We start from the raw sequence: 20,556 nt of genomic DNA, 5'->3' as shown, positions 1-20,556 counted from the left end.
TGTGGCATGAGCTGCATAAAGCAACGACGTTTATCATCACTCAGCTAGGCACTAGTCTAGGAAAGTAAAAGTTTAATGATGCAACAAAGGATATCTTACCCCCAAAAGTGTTGACCAGGAGGGCCTGTCAGTCCATTGGAGAGACTCAGAGATTCATTGGGGTGCTGGGAGGGAGTATCCAGCAGTGAGACTAATCTGTACACATGTGGCCCGGCACTTCAGAGGTCCAGATGTTGGATGGGCAAATTGTGTGCATGGTGATGCCCTCACAAACCCCGCCACATGTGTATGTTTGGTCAGAAAGACACAAAAACAGTAGATGTAGAAGATGTTGTAGAAGAATACAGACTGTATATAGTTGAATTTATGAACAGCAATCCACTCTTGTCAGTGTAGACATAATGGTATAGGTCTGTTCTGATCTGATCTGACAGTAACTCTTTGGAATTTGATGATGGCAGGCAAAACACTGGGGAAAATGTTTTTCATGTCAACATGCACAATAATGTTCCTTGCACCTAAGCGTGGACGATATATTAATTATGGTCAATGTATAAAATGAATACGAACATCAAGTGTAAATTGTTGCATCATTTTTTTAAGACCACATCATGACATTCAATTTGGTGTTTAAGTTCTCTGCTCTCGTCCTCTGACAGACTCAATAAGAAAAAACAAAGACTTAAAAACATTTATCCCACACACTCCCCCACCCATCCAGACCACTTTGTCTTTGTTTTATAATAACAAAACTTTAATGTACCACACTTTAATCATCTTTATTATAACACTTTATTTTTATTTAACTTTATTACAACAATATTTTCTTTAACTTTGTTATAACTGTACTTTAACTTTAACAGTGCTTTATTTAACTATTAAAACAGTACTAATCTTTATCATAACAATATGTTATCTATCTTTGTTATAAGAGCAGTTTACTTAACCTTATTTCAACAGTACTTTATTTTTTTTTTTAATAACAGTATGTCATTTACATTTATTATAACAGTATTTTATTTAATTTTTATTAAAACTACTCTATTCAACTTCATAAAATAACAATAGCTTCTGTTATCTAATTATCTTTATATTAACAATAGTTTTTCATATTATAAGAATACTTTATTTAACTTTATTATACAGCAATGGTTACTTTATTTAACTTTATTGTAACTGTAGCTCATTTAGGAAAGTATTTTAGCCATCTCAACATATTGAGATATATATATTTGGTATCCCAATATAGTCTAAAAGTACTGGCTATATTACTTATAGGCCGTATCGGCCAGCTGTGCTTGCAGCCTACATTGTTTTCCACAGCAATAATATACCTTATTTCTTAATATAATTTATTTCCCATATCGTTTGCTCAAGTAGGCAGTTCTGTACATCACAGTCTTATTGCATTTCGGAGAAGTATTTCTTAATAATCATTGGCTTTTAATGTATGACATTATGACTTGTTGGCCCCTGAGTGAAAAATATTGCGGCTTTTCCTGAACTGTTGGTGTTGGACACCACAGCAGAAATCAAGTCATTAACTATCCATCATCAGTGTGAGTATTTAAACAATAATAGAAAGCCCATTATGAATAAATAAACTGACGTTTTTATTGTCATGCTAGAGGATTGTTAGGAAAAGAAGTGGCTGTGTTTATAAGTGCTTGCTCCTAACATGTCAGATTGGCCAAACACATTTTTAGGATTATTTTATACTAAGGCTCATCTTCCATAACAGACATTGCACATTCCTTTTTTTTCTGTCATTATTTTAGTTCTTTTTCTGGCAAGGATTCAAATGATTTGTTGGCGTATGCACTCAGTTTGAAAACTGGTAAAACTCTGAGGTTTTGAGTGAAACTCCCCCTAATCCTCACTCCCTACAGATCCTCAGGGTGAGTTTGTTTACAATAAGCAGCCGAGAGCAGAGGGGGAAAAAAGAACAAGTTGAAAGAAACTCTTCCAAGACTGTGCAACTTCTTGTAAATACCATAATTGCCCTGAGTTGTATCATCATGCTGAGTGCCCCGTCTCTGCCAAGTGAAGTTCCAGTTACATCCAAAGATGTGTGTGTGTTTTGGTTGGCAACAAAGCACTACCCTCTATACACAGTCAGTCACACCAGGGCCAATTGGTAACAGTTGTGGTCAGACCCCCTTGCACTACAACAAGGGATACAAGCGGAGGGTTGAGTGAAAAAACTGTCTGTCTTTACCTCCCTCTCTCTCCATATCCTCAGGAGAAATCATCTCCTGAATAAGCACAACAGAATTAGCCCCACCGAGTCAGATTGCGTTTAAATCTGTGAGAGAAAACAAGCATTTTCTCTGTGCACTGTGCCCTCTCTGGGAACGAGTCCTACAATAACACACAGAGTTAATACAGCACATCCTGGAGCCACACTGGGGTGTCACTGTTTATGGCAGTGCCTTCACCACATGCACACTCTCTCTCTCACACACACACACACACACACACACACACACACACACACACACACACACACACACACACAAAAACCAAAACCACTGCTGCTATAACCTCTGCGAAGATGAGTCAGCAATTTCCTAAGGCTTGGGGTGAATATAGATCTTGGATGCGGGAATTTGATCATTACAATAAAGAGCGTCTCCCAAACTTCTCACCAAGCTCCTGCGTGTGAGTGTCATATTTTCTGTCTGACTTCAATTAGCCTTTATAATATCATGTGATGATTGGCTTTGAAATGGATGTTTAGACCTCATGCTTGAGTTGCATTTACCAAATGTGGTAACCAATGACGATGTGTGAAGAACTGTTGATTTTGTACTCACATGCATTGCAGTGCTACATGGCTCTGGGTTCTGGCATCTCATCCTAAAAGATGAGACCAGAGGAAATTCCACACAGGATGCTGCATATCCGAATTCCTGTACCTCAACTTATAAAGCACAGACAAGCACTGTATTTCTTTCTCTGGTGTGTCTTTTTTCCTATCTCTGCTTCTTTGAGTGTCTCCTATTCTCTGTAACTACCATTTTCTGTTCAGTCAACAATAATTAAAACCTAATGAGCAACATACTTTCACAAGTGTTATCTGGGTCTGTTTGTTGTCCGTGCTTTGGCCTGACAATTTTCCCCCCGTTATCCTTGCTCTCCACTTGCCTTTGTGGGTCTGGATAATGTATCACAGCTCTGCAGTTCTTTAATGACCTTGAATCTGGCTTGTTTTGTTGTTGCTTAAATTGAATCAAACAGTCCACTAATTGCTCACTGAGGTGGTTTATCATCATTTTGGGTTCTGATGAAGGAAGTGGGCTGACGGCAGAGGTTGTCCTTCTCCAAGGGAGTTCAGCTGGTCAGCATATCCAAGTCAGGCTGTGGTAGAAAACGGGGTGTTGCTCCCTTTTGGGCTAGAAGTGCGTCACTGTCCCCCGTGAAGGAAGTATTTTGGGGCCTTGTTCACAAAAAAGGGTAAGATGGGGCAGGAAATCAAAATTGCCACCATGTCAGCAGCGAGGCTGACATGAATTATTAAAAGACATGAATTATTGTATGATTGTCATTGCGAAGAGGGTAAAAAGTTACTGATTTATTGGTTGATTTACGTCCAACCCTCTGGTATGGTTATGACCTTTGTTTAAAGACCAAAAAAAATGTACCAAAAAAATATACCACGGATGTAAGTGTCCAAAAGGAATTTTCATTGGAGAGTGTCTGGGACAACACTTAGAGATGATGTAAGGAGCTCAGACATCCAAAAGGAGCACTGAGTTGAACTGTTGGTCTTTTGCGTTTAGAAGAGTCAGATGAGGTGGTTCAGGCCTCTAATGTGATGCCTTGTGGAGGTTTCTCAGGCACATCCAACTGAGGGAAAATCACAAAGCTGACCCAGTGCACACTGTCATCTGGCCTTTAAATGACCTTAGATATTTCATGAAAAAGTGGAGAGTTAGCTTAAGAGAATGAAGTATGGGAAGTATGAATAATGTAATGTTAATAGAATGAAGTATGAATAATGTTACAAACGATTACGAACGGCCAGCCCTGATATCCGCTGTTGTTCCATGAGTGGTAAAGAGTTCCTTCATCTGGGAGCCGGGGCAGCAAAAGCACTGTTAGCATGAATAATTAATATGCTTCTCTAAGGAAACCGTGCTCAGAGGATCTGAAGCCAGTCTAAAGGCTTACAAAATCCTAAGGTCACTTATTTAAGGTGGACCCAAGTTCTAAAGACAATATTAGCAGTGAGATTCGATTATAAATTCAGAGCCAGTAAAAGTAAGCCCAACTGGAATCAAATGGAATTTTTCTATCATATATTTTTTGTAGTATTCTGGCCTAGTTGTAACTGAGTTACAGCTTCTTGAAGAGATTACAGTGGATTGCAAGAGCTGAGCTAAGAGGAGACATAAGCTGGAGGGGTTATTGTGTCTGTGTGACACCTTTAGTCTAGCCATGAGGTTGATGGGTGGGTATGGTGTAAACACCCAGAAATGAAGTGGGAATGCTACATCTGCCTGTGTACACCCTGGGCTAGTGGTATACTTAAACTCTAAGAGACTTGGCCCAAAAGTATTTTCTTCCAGTTCGTGCCTTGGCCACACAATCATTCAGCCCAGACCAGCAGCAGCCAATCCTGAGGATAGTAGGTGTCTGTCCGTGGTTCCAGATGACGCTGACAGCAGGCTTGGAAACAGACCTGTTAACTAGTTAGTCCCCAGAGAGCGGGATGGCCACAGCGAGAGGCTGTTTATATAAAAGCTGCAAAGAATTGGAACAAGGATGAAATGGCGTTGAGATTGCGCAGAGAGTCAGCAGCATGAGGGAGTAGATGACGTCATATGAGAGCAACATCTGTCTCCTATTGGCGTACGCGCTCCAGGGCCCTCGTGCCTCTACACAGAAGGGCCAGGTTTTATGTACATTGTTTTTGTGTGAATAAAAGGCACTGTTAGTAGGAGAGAAACAAAATAGAAAGCTGGCAATCCTGTCGCTTTTAGCTCAAGTCTTTAGAATTTATCACAGGCTCACACGCTCAGGCAGCATCTGCTGCTTTTAGAATTTAAAAAAGTAATGTTTAATGATGTTTGAATGAAATGTGTGTCTTGTGCAAATTGTTGCATAATCCTACAATGTTATTTACCTGGTTACTTTACTCGCTATCATGTTCTTGCAAATTTCCTCTGAAAGCTGACTCACTTGAAAGAGTCAGTATAAAATAGCTTTAAAAGCTTTACAGTTTCAAGCTACTTTTGGTAACTTTTATGAAAATATTTTTTTGTCATATTTGCTGAAACTGTGACTACATCCAGACAGTAGTACATGAGAAAAACTATTATGTTCCTCCTCTGAATCGTAGTGCCTCTAATGGCATTTGCTAGAATCTGCCAAGGCTAAAGGGAAACAACCAATCCGAGATGAGGAGTCTCCAACAGCTGTCAATCATGTGAAAAACTGCTCGTGAACTCTGGTTAAATTGTCAAACTAGTGCTGACCAAATATAAATGAAGATTTTGTCACTTCATTGCATATTTTCAAAAACATATTGTGGTATATTGTTAAGCTGTAAAATGAGAAAGTTGGTTTGGCCGGTTGGTAGTGCTTTGTTTTGGTTAAACAGTTTATCTCAGACTTTCTCTCTTTACATCTAAACAGTACACTAAAATAACTTTTCCGAATATGTTTCTGAGGCTAGAAATAGGTGATGCAGTAATAGACTATTGATTCATATTTGATCAGCACTACCTAGTTTGACAGTTTGACTGCTGTTCACAATCAGTGGTTGATATTATTGACAGCTGCGTTAGAGACTCCTCGGCTCTTTTTGGTGGTTTTTGATCTTAGAAGCACTATGAGGAAGCAGAAGAATACATGTCATGTATTGTTTTTGTTCACAGTATATTTGTCTCATGTACTACTGTGTGAATCTAGTTAGTTTTATCACGACAATTTTTTAAAATTTTTTTAAATTTTTTGTTAAACTTACCAATTACAGCTTTAAACACACAGTTGTGTAATAACTGAGTTAATACATCAACTTATTCAGAAGAATTAACCTCCCATTTTCAGACTTAAACTTCTGGTCATATGGAATTGGTTTTACGATCTACTATATGTGAAATCAATATTCCAAGGGCTCGGCCCATCTCTTGTTACTGAATGTCTTACTCATTTCAACTGAACCTGGATTGTCTCATATTGTCAAGAGCTGCAAAAGTGTTATCAATCATTACAGTGATAGCTCTGCTTCTTGGCTGTCAAATAATGGTTCCTGTTTTCACAATGACTGCTCACAAAACCACGTAAGTTTTAGTTGCTGTTTTTGTTTGTTAATAGAACACAACAGAGTCTATGATAATGAGTCCCTGGGCCCAAAGAGAACATGCTAATGACCTCTTGTTTTACATGCAGTAGATATAATTAGGAAATGGCATAGTCGAGCTCCTACACAGCAGGAAAAATCTGCTTATTAGGATGCTGATATATATTCAGTGGCTGTCCACAGTAGAGACTGACAGGGCTCTGTTTAAATCCTGGACACTAGCAGCGTAAGGAGGAATTTATGCTTTTTTTTTTGCATTTTTAAGAGGAATGTGCTTGATAAGCTGTAAAGTTATTAAAATGAGTCAGTATTATGAAGCATTGACTTTAAGAACTTAAAGTTCCAGAGAGTCATTACTTCAAATCACCAACAATGATTTAGAGCATTCCCATTTATTTCCAGATAATCTCATTGTTCAGTGTGCTTTAGAGGCCAAATAAGCATAAATAATTGCATCAACTGGAGAAGAGGAAAAAACTAAAGTTTGTGTGTGTGTGTGTGTGTGTGTGTGTGTGTGTGTGTGTGTGTGTGTGTTTGTGTTTGTGTTTGTGTGTGTGTTTGCGCACGTGCCATGCACTCCCACACTGTGGCTTTGGAGGTTTATCCAGTGTAATAGCATTTTAAACAAACAATCCTTGCCTGAAAGAGGGCTTTCTTTGTGGTCTGGCAGATGCAAGCCAGGGCCAGCAGCTGTCATACATGGAAGCAAAAGTTACAATCGGAAATTGAGAATTATGTTGTTAGAAACATGACTTGATAACGGGTTGAATTGAAGGACCATGCACGTGAAAAGCCAGCACCTTGTAGGGCTACCATTCTGAAAATTTAATTCAGCGTTTCATTGCAGCTGCAGTTAAAGGTCACGTCCCAGCAGTGCACCGCCTTGGCACAGCCGTGAATTCATCAATGAATTGAGATGTTATTGCACGGCCAGAACCGAATCAAGAAACTTGGCGGAGGCAGACCAAAAACATCCTTTATGAGTAGTTGGAGTGGCGCGCGGCACAAATGGTTCAGCGTCTACACCCCTTCCCTGCCAGTAAAGGAAGAGTTTCTTCCTTCTAAATTGTTGCCTGATGCGTAGATGATGATGTCGGAGTCTCCAGGGACACTGTACATACGGCGCTGTCACGTCTCCCACCTCCTTGTCCTTGCCCCTTCGCACTCTGGCCCCTTCGAACTGACATGCTTTACTTTCCATCCTCAAATTATTGGTGCAACTTAATTATGTGATGTCAGCCAGAAACACAGACTGTCTTGTCAAGCTGTGATTGCTCTGAGTGGAGGAAACATTTTCACCCACAAATCCAATTTGAAGGCAGCTAGAGCTTCAGTGTGCTCACAAAGACTAATGCTGCTGATGACCCTGAGTGCTTATCTTTGGGAATTTTTGTGACATTTTGAGAACAAAAAAAGCTTAGAACATACTGACTGAGTACTATCTTACCATGAAGTAGCAGCAATACAAGGTTGTTCCATCCCTGAAAGGGACTGTGTTTAACTTGGCACTGAACTGCGATCTGTGGACGAGTCCAGCTTCCCATTCCTGTAAAACTTTCATTTATCAGAGGCCGATGTGAGTCTGTGAAGAACTTCCCCACTTGACCTTGGTTTCAATTTTACGAGTTTCTTTATTGTTCTGCCACTTATTTTTTTTGTCTTTTTCAATTTAGAAAGCTACTGGAGATGACCTGTCATCACTATTGGAGTAGAAATCCAAATACTAGTTTTAAAGGGCCAATTTGAGTTCTGTATGGTAATAAATTTCCTGATTTAAACAGGAGTAATGAGCCATGTTATTTTGAATGCTTTTTCTCCCATATTTCGTCATGTATCTATTCATAGAAGAGAAGCTATAACACTGCAGATTTGATAGTCATAGTTAAACGGTGTTTCACAGATATAAAGAAGGATGCAAATACTTTTCAAAGTGGTGCTACATGACCAGAGAAAGCAGAGAAAAAGGTTGCTTTAGCTCAAGAGGTAGAAAACCTACGGCTACCAGAATGCTACACTCCTGATGGTTGGTGACGTAGTATGAAGTGGTCTGTCAATGGTTGCCGGCTGGGTCTGGTATTACAGTTACACAGCAAGTTTCTGAAAACATTTGAGGTAAGATACATTCAACTCAGAATCTTGGTTAATATTTCTTTTCGGCCTCGGATTTCACTGTGCAGGAAGGGTTAGGGTTAGGGTTAGGGTTAGTAGCGCCCACTCTGTGTTTACTAACTCTTAAAAATAGGGCATTAAAATACATTTGTGAAAATATTTTAGGCAAGAAAAAGGGGGTGAGGTGGGATACCTAGATACTGGTTAGATGGAGGAAAGTCTACCACAGTTCATATGCACATACTGCCCACATTGTTTTGATACAAAGTAGGCTGGAAATCGGTGAAGTATACCTTTAAAATGATAGTTATAGTTACATAGTTACGGTGAAATTAGTTCATATTTGTTTCAACCATTTTATATAAGTCTGTCATAGGTTTCATTTGCTATTTGTGACTGTGTTTTGACTCAAAACCACAGCTCCAAGTTGATATTACGTCTAACAAATATCAGATTTTAATGCCTAACCCTAACAAATCAAGAATTTGGAACTCTTTCAGCAGTTATCTGTTTTTGTTGTCGGGCCAGACCCTCTGGAGATGCCATGTCAACACAGTGGCTAGCTCTAACAAATCACACAGGCTTCCATCTGGACGACCTTCAAGTCAGGAACTCCTACTGAAGGACCATAGCCACACAGCCAAACACACACACACACACACACACACACACACAGAAGAAGAAGAAACACACTCTCCCTTTCTTTGGACGCCCATAGTCCCTGAAGCCTCGGCTTACGTCTTAAAAACTCATGAACAATAAGGGCCTGATTGAATCCAGAATGGATTCAGGAAGTAGTGAAACCATTTGAAAGCGCGAGGAGTGCTTTCACACAGCCAACTCCCTCCTCTGCCACCACTTGTGTCTGCGTGTCGGCAGCCTATGCCTTTTGAAGATGTTGACTGTTCTGATGTCAAGTCCTTCATAACCTGTCACTTTTTCATTTTGGTGTAATTTTGTTTTATTACACAAAACATATTGGGAGGTCTTTTATGCAATAAAACAAGAGCAAACACCATGGAGTCTCAATAATGGCAGATGCAGTATAATACAAAGCAGATAGTAATGTATTAACATTTTTTCCTGATCCTTCTCTTTCTTTTTCATTGTCTCTCAGAAATCATTGACGACCTCGCACATCTTGTGGACAACACAGATGACAGGATCCGCAATGAGACGCGAAGGGTGAAGCTGGTGGAGACAAAGTCAGCCTCATGTGGTGAGCCTTCCTTGTTTACCTTTAACTGTGGAGTGTCTTGCTCAAGTTTCAGGGACCAGACCAGGCCTGATATCTAATCTCTGTCCTTGAAAACAAATCCCAATTAATCTGTTTATTTATATGAATGATTACCAAGCATCAGGTTCCTCCTGTTTTTCCATTTTACTTCCTGCAGTTTACAGAGTAGATATCTAACAGACTATAGCTTTTATAGAGGAAGTAATTGGCTGATGTGAGACAGAGTTGGACAAAAAGCACAGTGATTCCCTTCAGACAATATGTAATTTGACATAGAGCACCCATCATGTTGGATAGAGCTCTTTCTTAAGCAAAACAATGTTATCATACTTACCATTCAGAAATTGAGCAATGTCCCTGGTATTGCTGCCTTGGCCTTCGTCTCCAGAAAGAATGATGTTTAATGGTGCAGAAAATATGATGCTGATGGGGACCAGCCCTTTCGGCACAGAGGATGTGGGTGTTGATCGGTGGGTGGACTGGTTCCATCTGTCACGCCTGCTAACATAGTGTCCTGGGCTTTCAAAGGGGGTCCCTCATACTTATCCTTTGAGAAATCCTCAAATCTGTTAATTTTGGTAGCTACTTTAGATTTAGTCGTCATCTTTAGATGAAAATGCGTAGTTTTTGTCAGATTTTAGTCATTTTTATCCTTTGTGGTTCTAGTCGACGCAAAGCCATTCCACTGTCGTCAACTATTAGTAATTACTTTCCACTTGGACTCAAGGATGAACTGATTATCAGTTGGTGATCAAAGGTCAAGATCATTGAGACCTTGCACTGTCTCATTCTAGTTAATGTGATACCTGAAGAATATCTTCTGGCAATGTCCTCTAATGTGAAATAAATGCTAAAACAGCTTTTATTTTAATCAATCAAGCTATCTGCACAGGCCAAATAATGCCTTGAGTATCCTTCTGTTTTATGCATTAAACTACCATGAGCGCATGAACGCATTCTGTATAGACACACGGAGCACTGACGCACTTTATGTGATGCTCCCGTTATGCCTCTTTTTAAGACACATCATGACTCATCAGCCTCTGTTGTCTCAGCTCCAGATTTTGGTCACTTAACTTGTTCACTAAGACAACTTGTGAATGTGTGCCCCCCCCCCCAAACCCCTCGTCATTTCCCAGATCTGTTTGTTTAACTTTTGTTTTGCCATTTACAAAAACACTTTTTTTCAGTAGGTAATGCTTTTCAAAGAAATTTGGCTGCCATGAGAGGTGTGTTGGCTGGTTAAAGCCAATATATGAAATGTGGGAGCTTGAGTTAGGTTTACTTTGCCCAGTGAAACGCCAGACAGCATTGCTATGGCAAAGGCTACATTGTTGTAAGGGGAGACCTGGCTAACAGGCGTTTGCAGACAGAAGTAGAGCAGGCAGCGGGAAGGTTGGCCCTCAGAATGCTTCGTTCTGTTGGTCGTGTCCCCATGGTGCCCGAGCGTGAGTTTGTTTGAAGATCCCAGAGCTCATATTGTGTTAGAATCAGGACTCTTTCTTTCTGTCTTTCTTTTTGTTCAACTTGTTCTTTTGCCGCCCGAGCTCCCTCCTCCCTCTCCTCAGTTCCAAGCTGAAGAACATTCATGGCGCGCACGTGTGTGTGTGTGTGTGTGTGCATGCATGTGTGTGTGCATCTGCATGTCCATATGCATCACATGTATCAATGTGTGTATGGTGCACATTTTTGGAGTGCACGCAAATATATGCAACTGTATTTGCAAAGTATGTTCTTGTGCATGCATGTATGTATTGGCCTGTGTGTGTGTGTGTGTGTGTGTGTGTGTGTCTGACCTTCTCTGTGAATGGAAAATTCCCCCCATGGTCTTCTTCACTCTCACCTCAATGCTCTCTTTTTTTTTCCATTCCTCTCTGTCATCCCCCCGTTCGTCTCCTTAGTTGTTTGACACTCGTCTTTGTGTCAAGCAGAGAAAGAATTGAAAATACTACATGCCACAAATTGTTCAGAGGGCTTTCCCTCTTTCTCCATGGCAGCGTGTTTATAATTCCTTAGCTTTAAGGCTTTATTTATTTTTGAAACCACCTCTCATCCAAAGCCAGCGTTTGGTGTTATGTCTCAGCCGAGTCCATGTGAAGCCAGAAATGTCTAGCTTTGACAGGAGAGAGCATACTTAACATAACTATTGGTAGCTCCCTCATTGTAAAAGAGGCATCTTAGCTTATGCAGAGCAAAGTTGCCCTTAAAGTTGGAAGCATTTCCAGAAATCTGAAAAATGTTCCTCACTGTAGGATTATCAAGATAAATTATCAGAAATATGCACTCTTGAGTTGGGGGCAAAACAGTTCTTTGTGCATGCACCAAAGATTTCCAAAAACACATAACAGTCAAAAGCTGGAGAAGAGTGAGCTGAGCTTTGGGAAGGGTCATCTCACCGAAAGGGAAGGACCCACATACTGCTCGACCATGGTTCCTGTGGCATACTGCATGACTGCTGCCTGTAGCGTTGTGCAACTTCCATTGTGTTGAAACATACTAGATTCTTCTGCAGCACAGGCTTGTGGAGACATTTATCTCTGACATGTACACAAGATTTAGACTAGATTTAATTGCATTAAAGCATCTCCCATGTTGGGGAAAAGGGGAAAAAAACAAAAATATGCACACATGAATCAAAAAGTAAATATGTATACATAAGAAGACAGTGGTTCTGAAAACTTTTTTTTTGCCTTTGAAACAGTTGTTTTTGAGATTTCAACACTGAGTACCAGAGCTTGGACTCTTTGGTAACGTATGTTGTTTAAACTATTTATATATATTCTAAACAATTAATATACATAGAAAAAGCACTAAAGGTGCTCTGTTTTATTTGTCCATGTGCCGTCAGTGTTGTCTTTTTATGCTGCGACATTATCAGTTATACATTTGTTTTTTAATGCTTGATGAATTTCTATAAATGGCTGCAATTTTTCATGCACTACTATTAATTATTAAAATTATTATTATTATTATTATTATTATTATTATTATTATTATTATTATTTATTATTATTATTATTATTATTATCATTATTATTAAAAAGTTCACTTGGAATTGCCTGCTCAGATTAAACACTTTTGCGAAGTTTGTTTTATTTTGTTAAAGTGGAATAAAGGGGTGTGGTAAGAAAAAACATAATTATATGTGGGGAAATATATGTTTGTATTAGTCCTGGAACTCAGATATTGATTGGCAGTGAATACAAAGAAAAAAAACACCCATCATCTATATACATATATATATATATATATATATATATATATATATATATATATATATATATATATATATATTTAAATGGATGGTCCAGTGCTGTCACTTAAACAAGCTAAGCCTGATTCACAGAGTCATTACCACTTGTTTTAGATGATGTCGGTGGGAACTGAGGAGTGGAGGCTTTCAGTTGGGGTTGGATTAGTGTGGCAGATTAGTCTACGGGACCAAAGGGTCTCTTGGAGAGTAGTATGAGCTCCCCAGAGCTTAGGCATCACCAAGAACCAACATCAGTGCTTGAGCGGCCCTCTTCGACAGAGCTAATCCTCAGTTTGTTGAGGGCCACTTCTGCAGCCCTGTGAATCCTGCAGGTGGCTCGCATCTCAAGTAGGTTTGCACTGTTTGGACTAGAGGGGACGTCTAAGGAGACTGTGGGTGAGGGGCAGCCTTTGAAAGTAACGACACCGAGTCTATAGTTGGGCGTTTTAGAGGAAATCAGTCATTTTGCTCAATAGGGAAATATATCTTTTAAACTATTATTATCCCTTGGCGCATATGGTTTAATCTTACTGATGAATATTTGACCTTTCAATCTCATATTGCCTCAACAAGGTAATTTATTGGTGTAGTAAACTAACTAGTAAACTAGTGTAGTAAATTGTGTGGTTTCAATTGAATATCATAAAAATATAGAAGTATTATTAACAAAGATTTTTAACCATGCTTGCAGCTCCATGGGTTGCAAGGTCCGTCAGTTGGTCTGTAACGTCTCACTTTACTTGTCTAAATTGAAATATCTCAACTATTGGATGGATTGCAATGACATTCATGGTGCCCAGAGGATGGATCCTAATAACTTTAGCGATCTCCTGACTTTCCCTCTCACACCAACAGCTGGACAGAGTTGTCCTGTAAAATATCTTACACTTAAAGAGGTGGATCTGCTGAAAATTTAGATTACAATTCTTAGTTCCCAGAGGATGAATTCTATTGATTATGGTGACCGCCTGGCTTTTTCTCTCGTGACACTATGAAGTTAAACAACTATCGAGTGGACTGCTATCAAACTTTTGTACAGACATATCCCCCGAATTAAGTTTAATAACTTTGGCTGACCTTCACTTTTCATTTAGTCCCATCATCAGTTCAAAATTTCAATTTGTCAGATATTTTGGTTTGAAGCACAAAGCACAAAATCCCCTGTTCAAACACAAAACATCAAATCTTAAAATAACCATACACTGCTCAAATAATTCAGTTAAGCAACAAATTTCATTCATAACCTTTGAACATTTCATACATGTGGAATGAAGATATCATATTTTAGAATGGAGGTAATTCAAATATTACAGTTTAAATTTAAAAATGTTTTTCTTTCTGAATTTTTTAAATTCTGAGCAGCACATCTTCACAGTTAACGTTTTTGTTAGCGACACACCTGATGCAGCTCTTGTATTCCAGCTGGTGCGGAAGACAGAGCCAACGCAAGTCAGCAAGTCAGCAGTCAGATAATTACAATGGCAAAACATTAAAGAATTATTGTTCTCACTTTATTTGAATATATTTATCATCAGCATCTGCAATCCAACCAGCATATTCTCTTATTCTCACCCTTAACAAATTCTTAAATAAAATTCCAACAAAATACCATCTGCAACCCAATGCAGGACTCTGGTTAGCATACTAATACTATAAACTATGATGGTGACCATGGTAAACATCATACCTGTTTAACATTAGCATGGTAGCATTTTTCATTTTGATGGTGATAACTTGCTGACATTAGCATTTAGCTCAAAGCACCACTGTGTCCAAGAATAGGGTTGCAGAGCCACTAGCAGGGCTTTAGACTATTGTTGGGTTCAAACAGTGGTCACACTATGTCTGCCGCTGTGTTTTATATTATAAAAATAAATACATATGTTTTAGGTGTGTATCTAATACTTGAAGCCAAAACCATTAAAAGTTTTTGTCCTCCTCTATTGTGCTGCGAGAAAAACGATGGGCATCACTCTAACCTTGTCAGCATAAAATCCCATAAAATGTCCCTTTTCTTTAAAGGTCATCCTCGCCTTTTGTGGTCCAAAAAGATCTTTGAACCATGAGCAGAGGGCACGGAGGGAGTGGCGAGGGAGGTTTCGGGGGGTTGTCTCGGTCTGTCCGAGGCTCTCACCAATTATTCCTTTTCTCTGTGATTTGTCTTACTGATGTGTCTGAAAATTGCTAAGATGGGATGAACCCAGACTCTGGCCTCCGGAGCTCCTGGGTGGTCAGTCTATCAGCAGACACCAACTATCTCCCTCAGCATCAGTGTCACACCACAGCCCTAATCTATTTGGCAAGTAAATGCCATTATTGTCATTAGTCTCTGGAGGCCTCCCGGGGGTCAGGAATAGCTTGTTTAGTTCCTGAGGCAGACAGGGTGAGGGTCAGTGCGGGTGTCTAATGTGGCTTCATGACCGACTGTTAGGTGACAGTGGAGGGTGTGAGAGCCTTGCTTCACACTAACATATGCATGTGTTATACAGCCCGGTCTTTATTGCTATTGTTGCTATGGTGTTGTCAGATGGAGTCGCTGACAGATGTTGGACCAGGCTGAATGAAATTCTGATGTCTGAATCTAATGTGGACTGGGTGTTTCGTCGGTATCGCTTACACCCAAACAAAGATAATTGCTGGAAGTGTGTATGTGTGTGTGTGTGTGTGTGTGTGTGTGTGTGTGTGTATTTGCCTTAAGCACGGGGCTTTTAAAGAGCCATCACAAAAACTATTCGAGTGTGTGTTTCTACTTTGACATTTATATTATGCTCACATGTGTAAGTTATCAAAGGGAGAGGTGCAGTCTAGACCAGTGATAACTTCTAACATGCATGACCCACGGACCTATAGATGAACACCTTTCCCCTAAATGGAATAGAAACGCACCGGATTCAATGTTTAACTATGTTCAACTAGTGCAGAGAAAAAAGACAAATACCTAAGGCACACAAAAGAATGGCACCGTGAGTCAAAGTGCTGCAAAGACATCTGGACCCCTTGCAGCTGTATACCCCGTATCCTGGCAAAGAAACCAACATCAGCCTTCATTTCATCAGACCACCACGCCACCACTACCACCGCAAGCAATTAGTTCAGCATGGCTTATATCTCACCCTGTCTCTCTCGCTGTGGGAAAGACGACCAATTAGGCCGTGGAGGGGGAACGCAGGAAAAGAGAGCCAAAGAATGAGAGAAATGTAAACCCAAAGTGAAAGGCTGGGGAAAATACCAGCCGCATGCTAAATAACAATGGACAAGTTGAGTCAGTGAGGGGACTGTCAGCCCCAGCCAGCGATGCAGTTGTTTGAAATCTTCACTCCTGTGCCACTCAAGGAGGAGCGAGACAGGGAAATAATGGGTGACCGCACCCTTGGAGAAAGTTCTCGATATCTATTGTGTGTGGTATTGGTCACATAATATGTATGTATACTTTACTGACGTATAGACCACCACATTCAAGTGTTTATGATGCACATGATTTAAGCCACCCGCCATCACTTCTTCTCATATATCCCCTAAAAGACCAGCTAATGTGTATAGATGTAATATGTCAAACCTGACCTGATTGTCAGATTTAATATATTTGATCAACTACTCTTTCAATTCCTAATAATGTTTTTCTGAGTTTCCATTGCCACTTCTGTTATGGATTCAATTAAAGACCAAACAGTACTGGATATTTTAGGCTGATAAAGATGTTATTTGTTGAAAAAATCTGGTTACAATATCATAGCTGGTATTAATTTCTTTAAAGAAAAACCCCTTTGAAAAGAATCTCTTAAACTTGGTGGTTGTTATGAGAGTCAGCCTGAGGCAACACTTAAACTTATAAAAACTTGTTTAAAAAAGTTGTCAGTGCTGTGTTGGAAGATTCTAAATCTTGGCTTTTCTGTATCACAATAACTTGTAACTTATTGGCTAGTCAGATACTGATACAGTGGAAATGACTTATAGTGATCACAGTTACAGTGACCTAACCTGCTAATTTTGAACGGATGCCTGTGATGACCCTTGCACTCTGACACGCGATAACTTAAAAGTCATATGCTCGTCAGCTGTCAACATTACCATGAGAATAATGTCAAACAGTTTTATTTCACAAAATGTAGCAACACATGGGCTTAGAACACAAACTAATAAAACATGTTGCAAGAATAAAGTGCAAATACTTACAACTTAGTAAATATATACTCCAAAATCAAAAAAAGTGCATATTATTACTTCAAGATCAATGGCATAAAAACGCTGCAAAGACACAGCATCTTAGTAGACCAAATAATACCAACATCAGAGCAGTAAACAGCAGAGAAAACGTTCAAATTAAAAGCCCTTTGCCAGAAAGAAATTGAAAAAGGGTGTTTTTTCTACAAACCTGACATGTTTGCGAGTTTTATATATATATATATATATATATATATATATATATATATATATATATATATATATATATATATATTATATATATATTATGAAAACATATGGAAAAACTATTTCAAACTACAAGTAATCTTTTCTTTTTATACATTACTCATGATAGGCTTAGTTAATTAAGACTCGCTGTTCCTCAGGCTACCTCAGATAGTCTACCCAAACAACAGTCATGGCTGCTCGCAATGGAGACAGAAAACAAATGCACATGGAAAAAGCACTGCTGGTTGAAGCCGCCCTCGTCAAGTGGATTGATAATGCATTCGGTCACATAATGACTGTGTAATGAAACAGCTTTACTGTATTGTTAAACAGTCAATAAAATCCAGTAAATAGAAAAGCTGTCCATTACTTTTTATTCGTGTAATAAATATACACATGTCAATAAGATTGTAATCTGCATGAGAAATAAATAAAGAAAAATAGTTTCAATTATGATCTTGTTATATTGATAAATTTGACCTGCACAGATGTGATCACTATAAGTGGGTTCCACTGTATACCTGTGATAAACTAATATTGGCCAAATTTATGACTCAGCAATTTACTGGTTGGACTCTAGCTTTACTTTCACGCTGGTAACATTCAATAAAATTTGATTAAGCTCCTAAAAGACATTTGTCTTTTTACAAAGAATGAAAATTCCACCTGTAGTGGATTTAACAACAGAAAGTTTTTTTTTTTCTCTGGGTGGTGACTATAATAAAAAGTGTAATATTTTCAGTTCCTGGGGGTAAAGCTCTTTGATGAAGTGTGAGTGAGCTTTTGCACATTTTTCTCTGCTTCCATGGTATCAGTGAAAAACAATGATTATTCTCTCAAGGCAGAATCAGAAACATATGCCTATCACAGTGTGCAATCTGTGGCAATAAAGCTTTTGTGGCCGTTGAACGCATGTAAATTGCATTAAGTCATCAAGAGAAAAATGGTGATACGCAGCGAGGGCATAGGCACTTGGGACTTGGGTTAGATCAAGGGTTTTGAAAATTAGTAGTGAGGTATGAAGGCTTCTTACCTCTTCCAAGTGTATTCCCTTGAGTCTGCTGCATTCCCCTCCTTCTCTGTGAGTCTGTCTCAGATCAGCTTAGGAGTTCCTCAGCTGCTTGACATTTGAATTTGCAACATTAAAGTCGGAGGGAATTTGTTGAACTGCAAAAGTTTAATCACAAAGGCGTATAGCAAAGTAGATATAAGAGAACATTTTATGAGTCAATATGGGCAGCGTTTCAATAGTCAGACTGTTTAACCATTTAGTACCAGAGGAATTCTTTTGAAACTGCAAATGACATGTCACAGTCACCAACCTCAGCATATTACAGGTTTGAAACCAAGGCGTGGACCAAATATCAACTTATTCATAGCACTTTGTGATTTTTTTACTTTTGTTTTTTTTTTCTCTTCTTTTCCTGCAAAAAAAATACACATTTTTGCACACATCTGTGAATAGGAATTTACAGAAAACTTAATACACAAAAATAGCCCATAAAATAGCAAACAAAGTGCTCGGACTAGAGATACTTTGTTGTAAAAAAAGATGGCAGACCAGTTAGTTTAGTTACCGTGACGACTTTCTGTTATGCAGTAGGATATCCAGCCAATTAAGTTCTTAAAGGAATACTTCACCCACAAAATGACCAACTGTGTATCAGTTTGCCACATTTCCTTGAATTCTTGATGAAACTTCCTGCATGCCTAAACGAAAGGTGGGGAATCCAAAAAAGGAGAGCTTTCTTGTTAAATTGAAGAAGTCGGGGACTGCATTCAACAACAGCAAAACTAAATCAAAACATGTGTTTACAAACTCTCAAATGACTCGTGCAATATAATCCAAGTCTCATTTATCAGGATTGTGCATTTCTTTGGGAACTATTTTCAGCTGTGGATTAACACGTGGTGGGCTTGTGAGTATTTACAAAGAAGTTTATTGGATCAACTCAAAGTAAACTACAGTGGCCATGTTCAAAGTAAGGAGTTTTTGGAATTTTTTAGTAGTTTTCTCAAAACAATTTAGGACTATGCCACAGTAGAGGAAGTTGTATCAGGCTTTGGATACACAAACCTTGTTAGTTCAATCAGTGTATTGTTGGTTTTAGTCCTTTTCCATCTGATTTCCTTTATCTCTGTCTTGTCCTCCATCAGGGATGCTGGTGGTGATCGTGCTGCTTCTTATAGCCATCATAGTGATCGCCGTGTGGCCTGTGTAGCTGACGAGGACAGCAGTGACCACGGACCTGCGCTGAACGACTACAACAATGTTTGGTACAGAATACCAGTTTGAAACTTTTTGCATCTACAGTGCACATGTACAGTCATTTAAACACTGTCTCTTATGAAATTTTATTTTCTTATTCTTTCTCTTCATATTGAGACAACAATCACTGGTGGCTGCCCAACCAAGTCAATGTGAAGTAAAGTTCAGCAGCACTGTAACAATTTTCCACACATTAATTTTTCGGTTGGGTGAAAGTCATTAGTAACCGTACAGGAGATGTTTTTTCTGTTTTGTTTTTTTAATAGAATATATTGCTTAGGTGTAAATTCTCCTCTTTAACAGCTGTTTAAGTGTCTGGCTCATTAAATTCACAATGTATCAAATAGCTAAATTATTTGGAGGGTTGTAAGCCTTTTGACAAATATTTTTAGCCTGGAGGGTAATGAATGTTGACCCCACAGTAGGACCTCCCGCAGGTATCAGGAGCTTTTCCTCTCATAAGTCTGTCTGTGGTCTCAGCTCAGGCTCACACTGGGCTCAGTAATTCCGCAAGCTTTGCAATATTCACACTCACTCATATTTATCCATGCATTACTGCAGCAGCTGTAATGTTATCATTTGTCTTGGGATTTCATAACGTTTGTGGAATAGCTCTCAGCCAAAACAAACAGCTCGGCTGTGTAACTAACATGGCTGTTTTCCTTCCTTGTAAATCAATTCAGCTTGTAATTTCTATTAAATGACATTTCCAGTTAATAGTCCCCGACTCCTGTCTGTGTTAATGCTCAGGGCTTACTCTGGAAGATTGCAGTGTTTTGTAACATGATATTAAGTTGGAAACACTAGTTTAACTTCCAAATTTCCATTGTGAAATTTGCATAATATTTTTTTGCCTGCTGTGTTTGTAATGTAAAAACAAAGCTGACTGTATGCCTTAGTATGAACTAATAGTGGAAATAGATTTACTTATAATAAAATGAATGTTGATTGCACAACATTTTACAACATGT

At 39.0% G+C, this 20,556-nt stretch overlaps 1 protein-coding gene across 1 annotated transcript in view; it reads left to right on the top strand.

The window, feature by feature from the left end:
• Window positions 1-20,307, top strand: part of stx8 (syntaxin 8) — a 59,287-nt gene extending 38,980 nt beyond the window's left edge. The window contains exons 7-8 of the mRNA XM_042485413.1: window positions 9,534-9,635; window positions 19,474-20,307. Of these exons, the coding sequence (XP_042341347.1) occupies window positions 9,534-9,635; window positions 19,474-19,538 (167 nt within the window). The 3' untranslated portion in view covers window positions 19,539-20,307. The remainder of the gene's footprint in view (window positions 1-9,533; window positions 9,636-19,473) is intronic.
• The last annotated feature ends 249 nt before the right edge of the window (window positions 20,308-20,556 follow it).

This window comes from Plectropomus leopardus, chromosome 4, assembly GCF_008729295.1.
Source record: "Plectropomus leopardus isolate mb chromosome 4, YSFRI_Pleo_2.0, whole genome shotgun sequence".
Lineage (NCBI taxonomy): Eukaryota > Metazoa > Chordata > Actinopteri > Perciformes > Serranidae > Plectropomus > Plectropomus leopardus.
The sequence above is the reverse complement of the archived record's forward strand: the minus strand, read 5'-3'. Positions and strand labels throughout refer to the sequence as shown.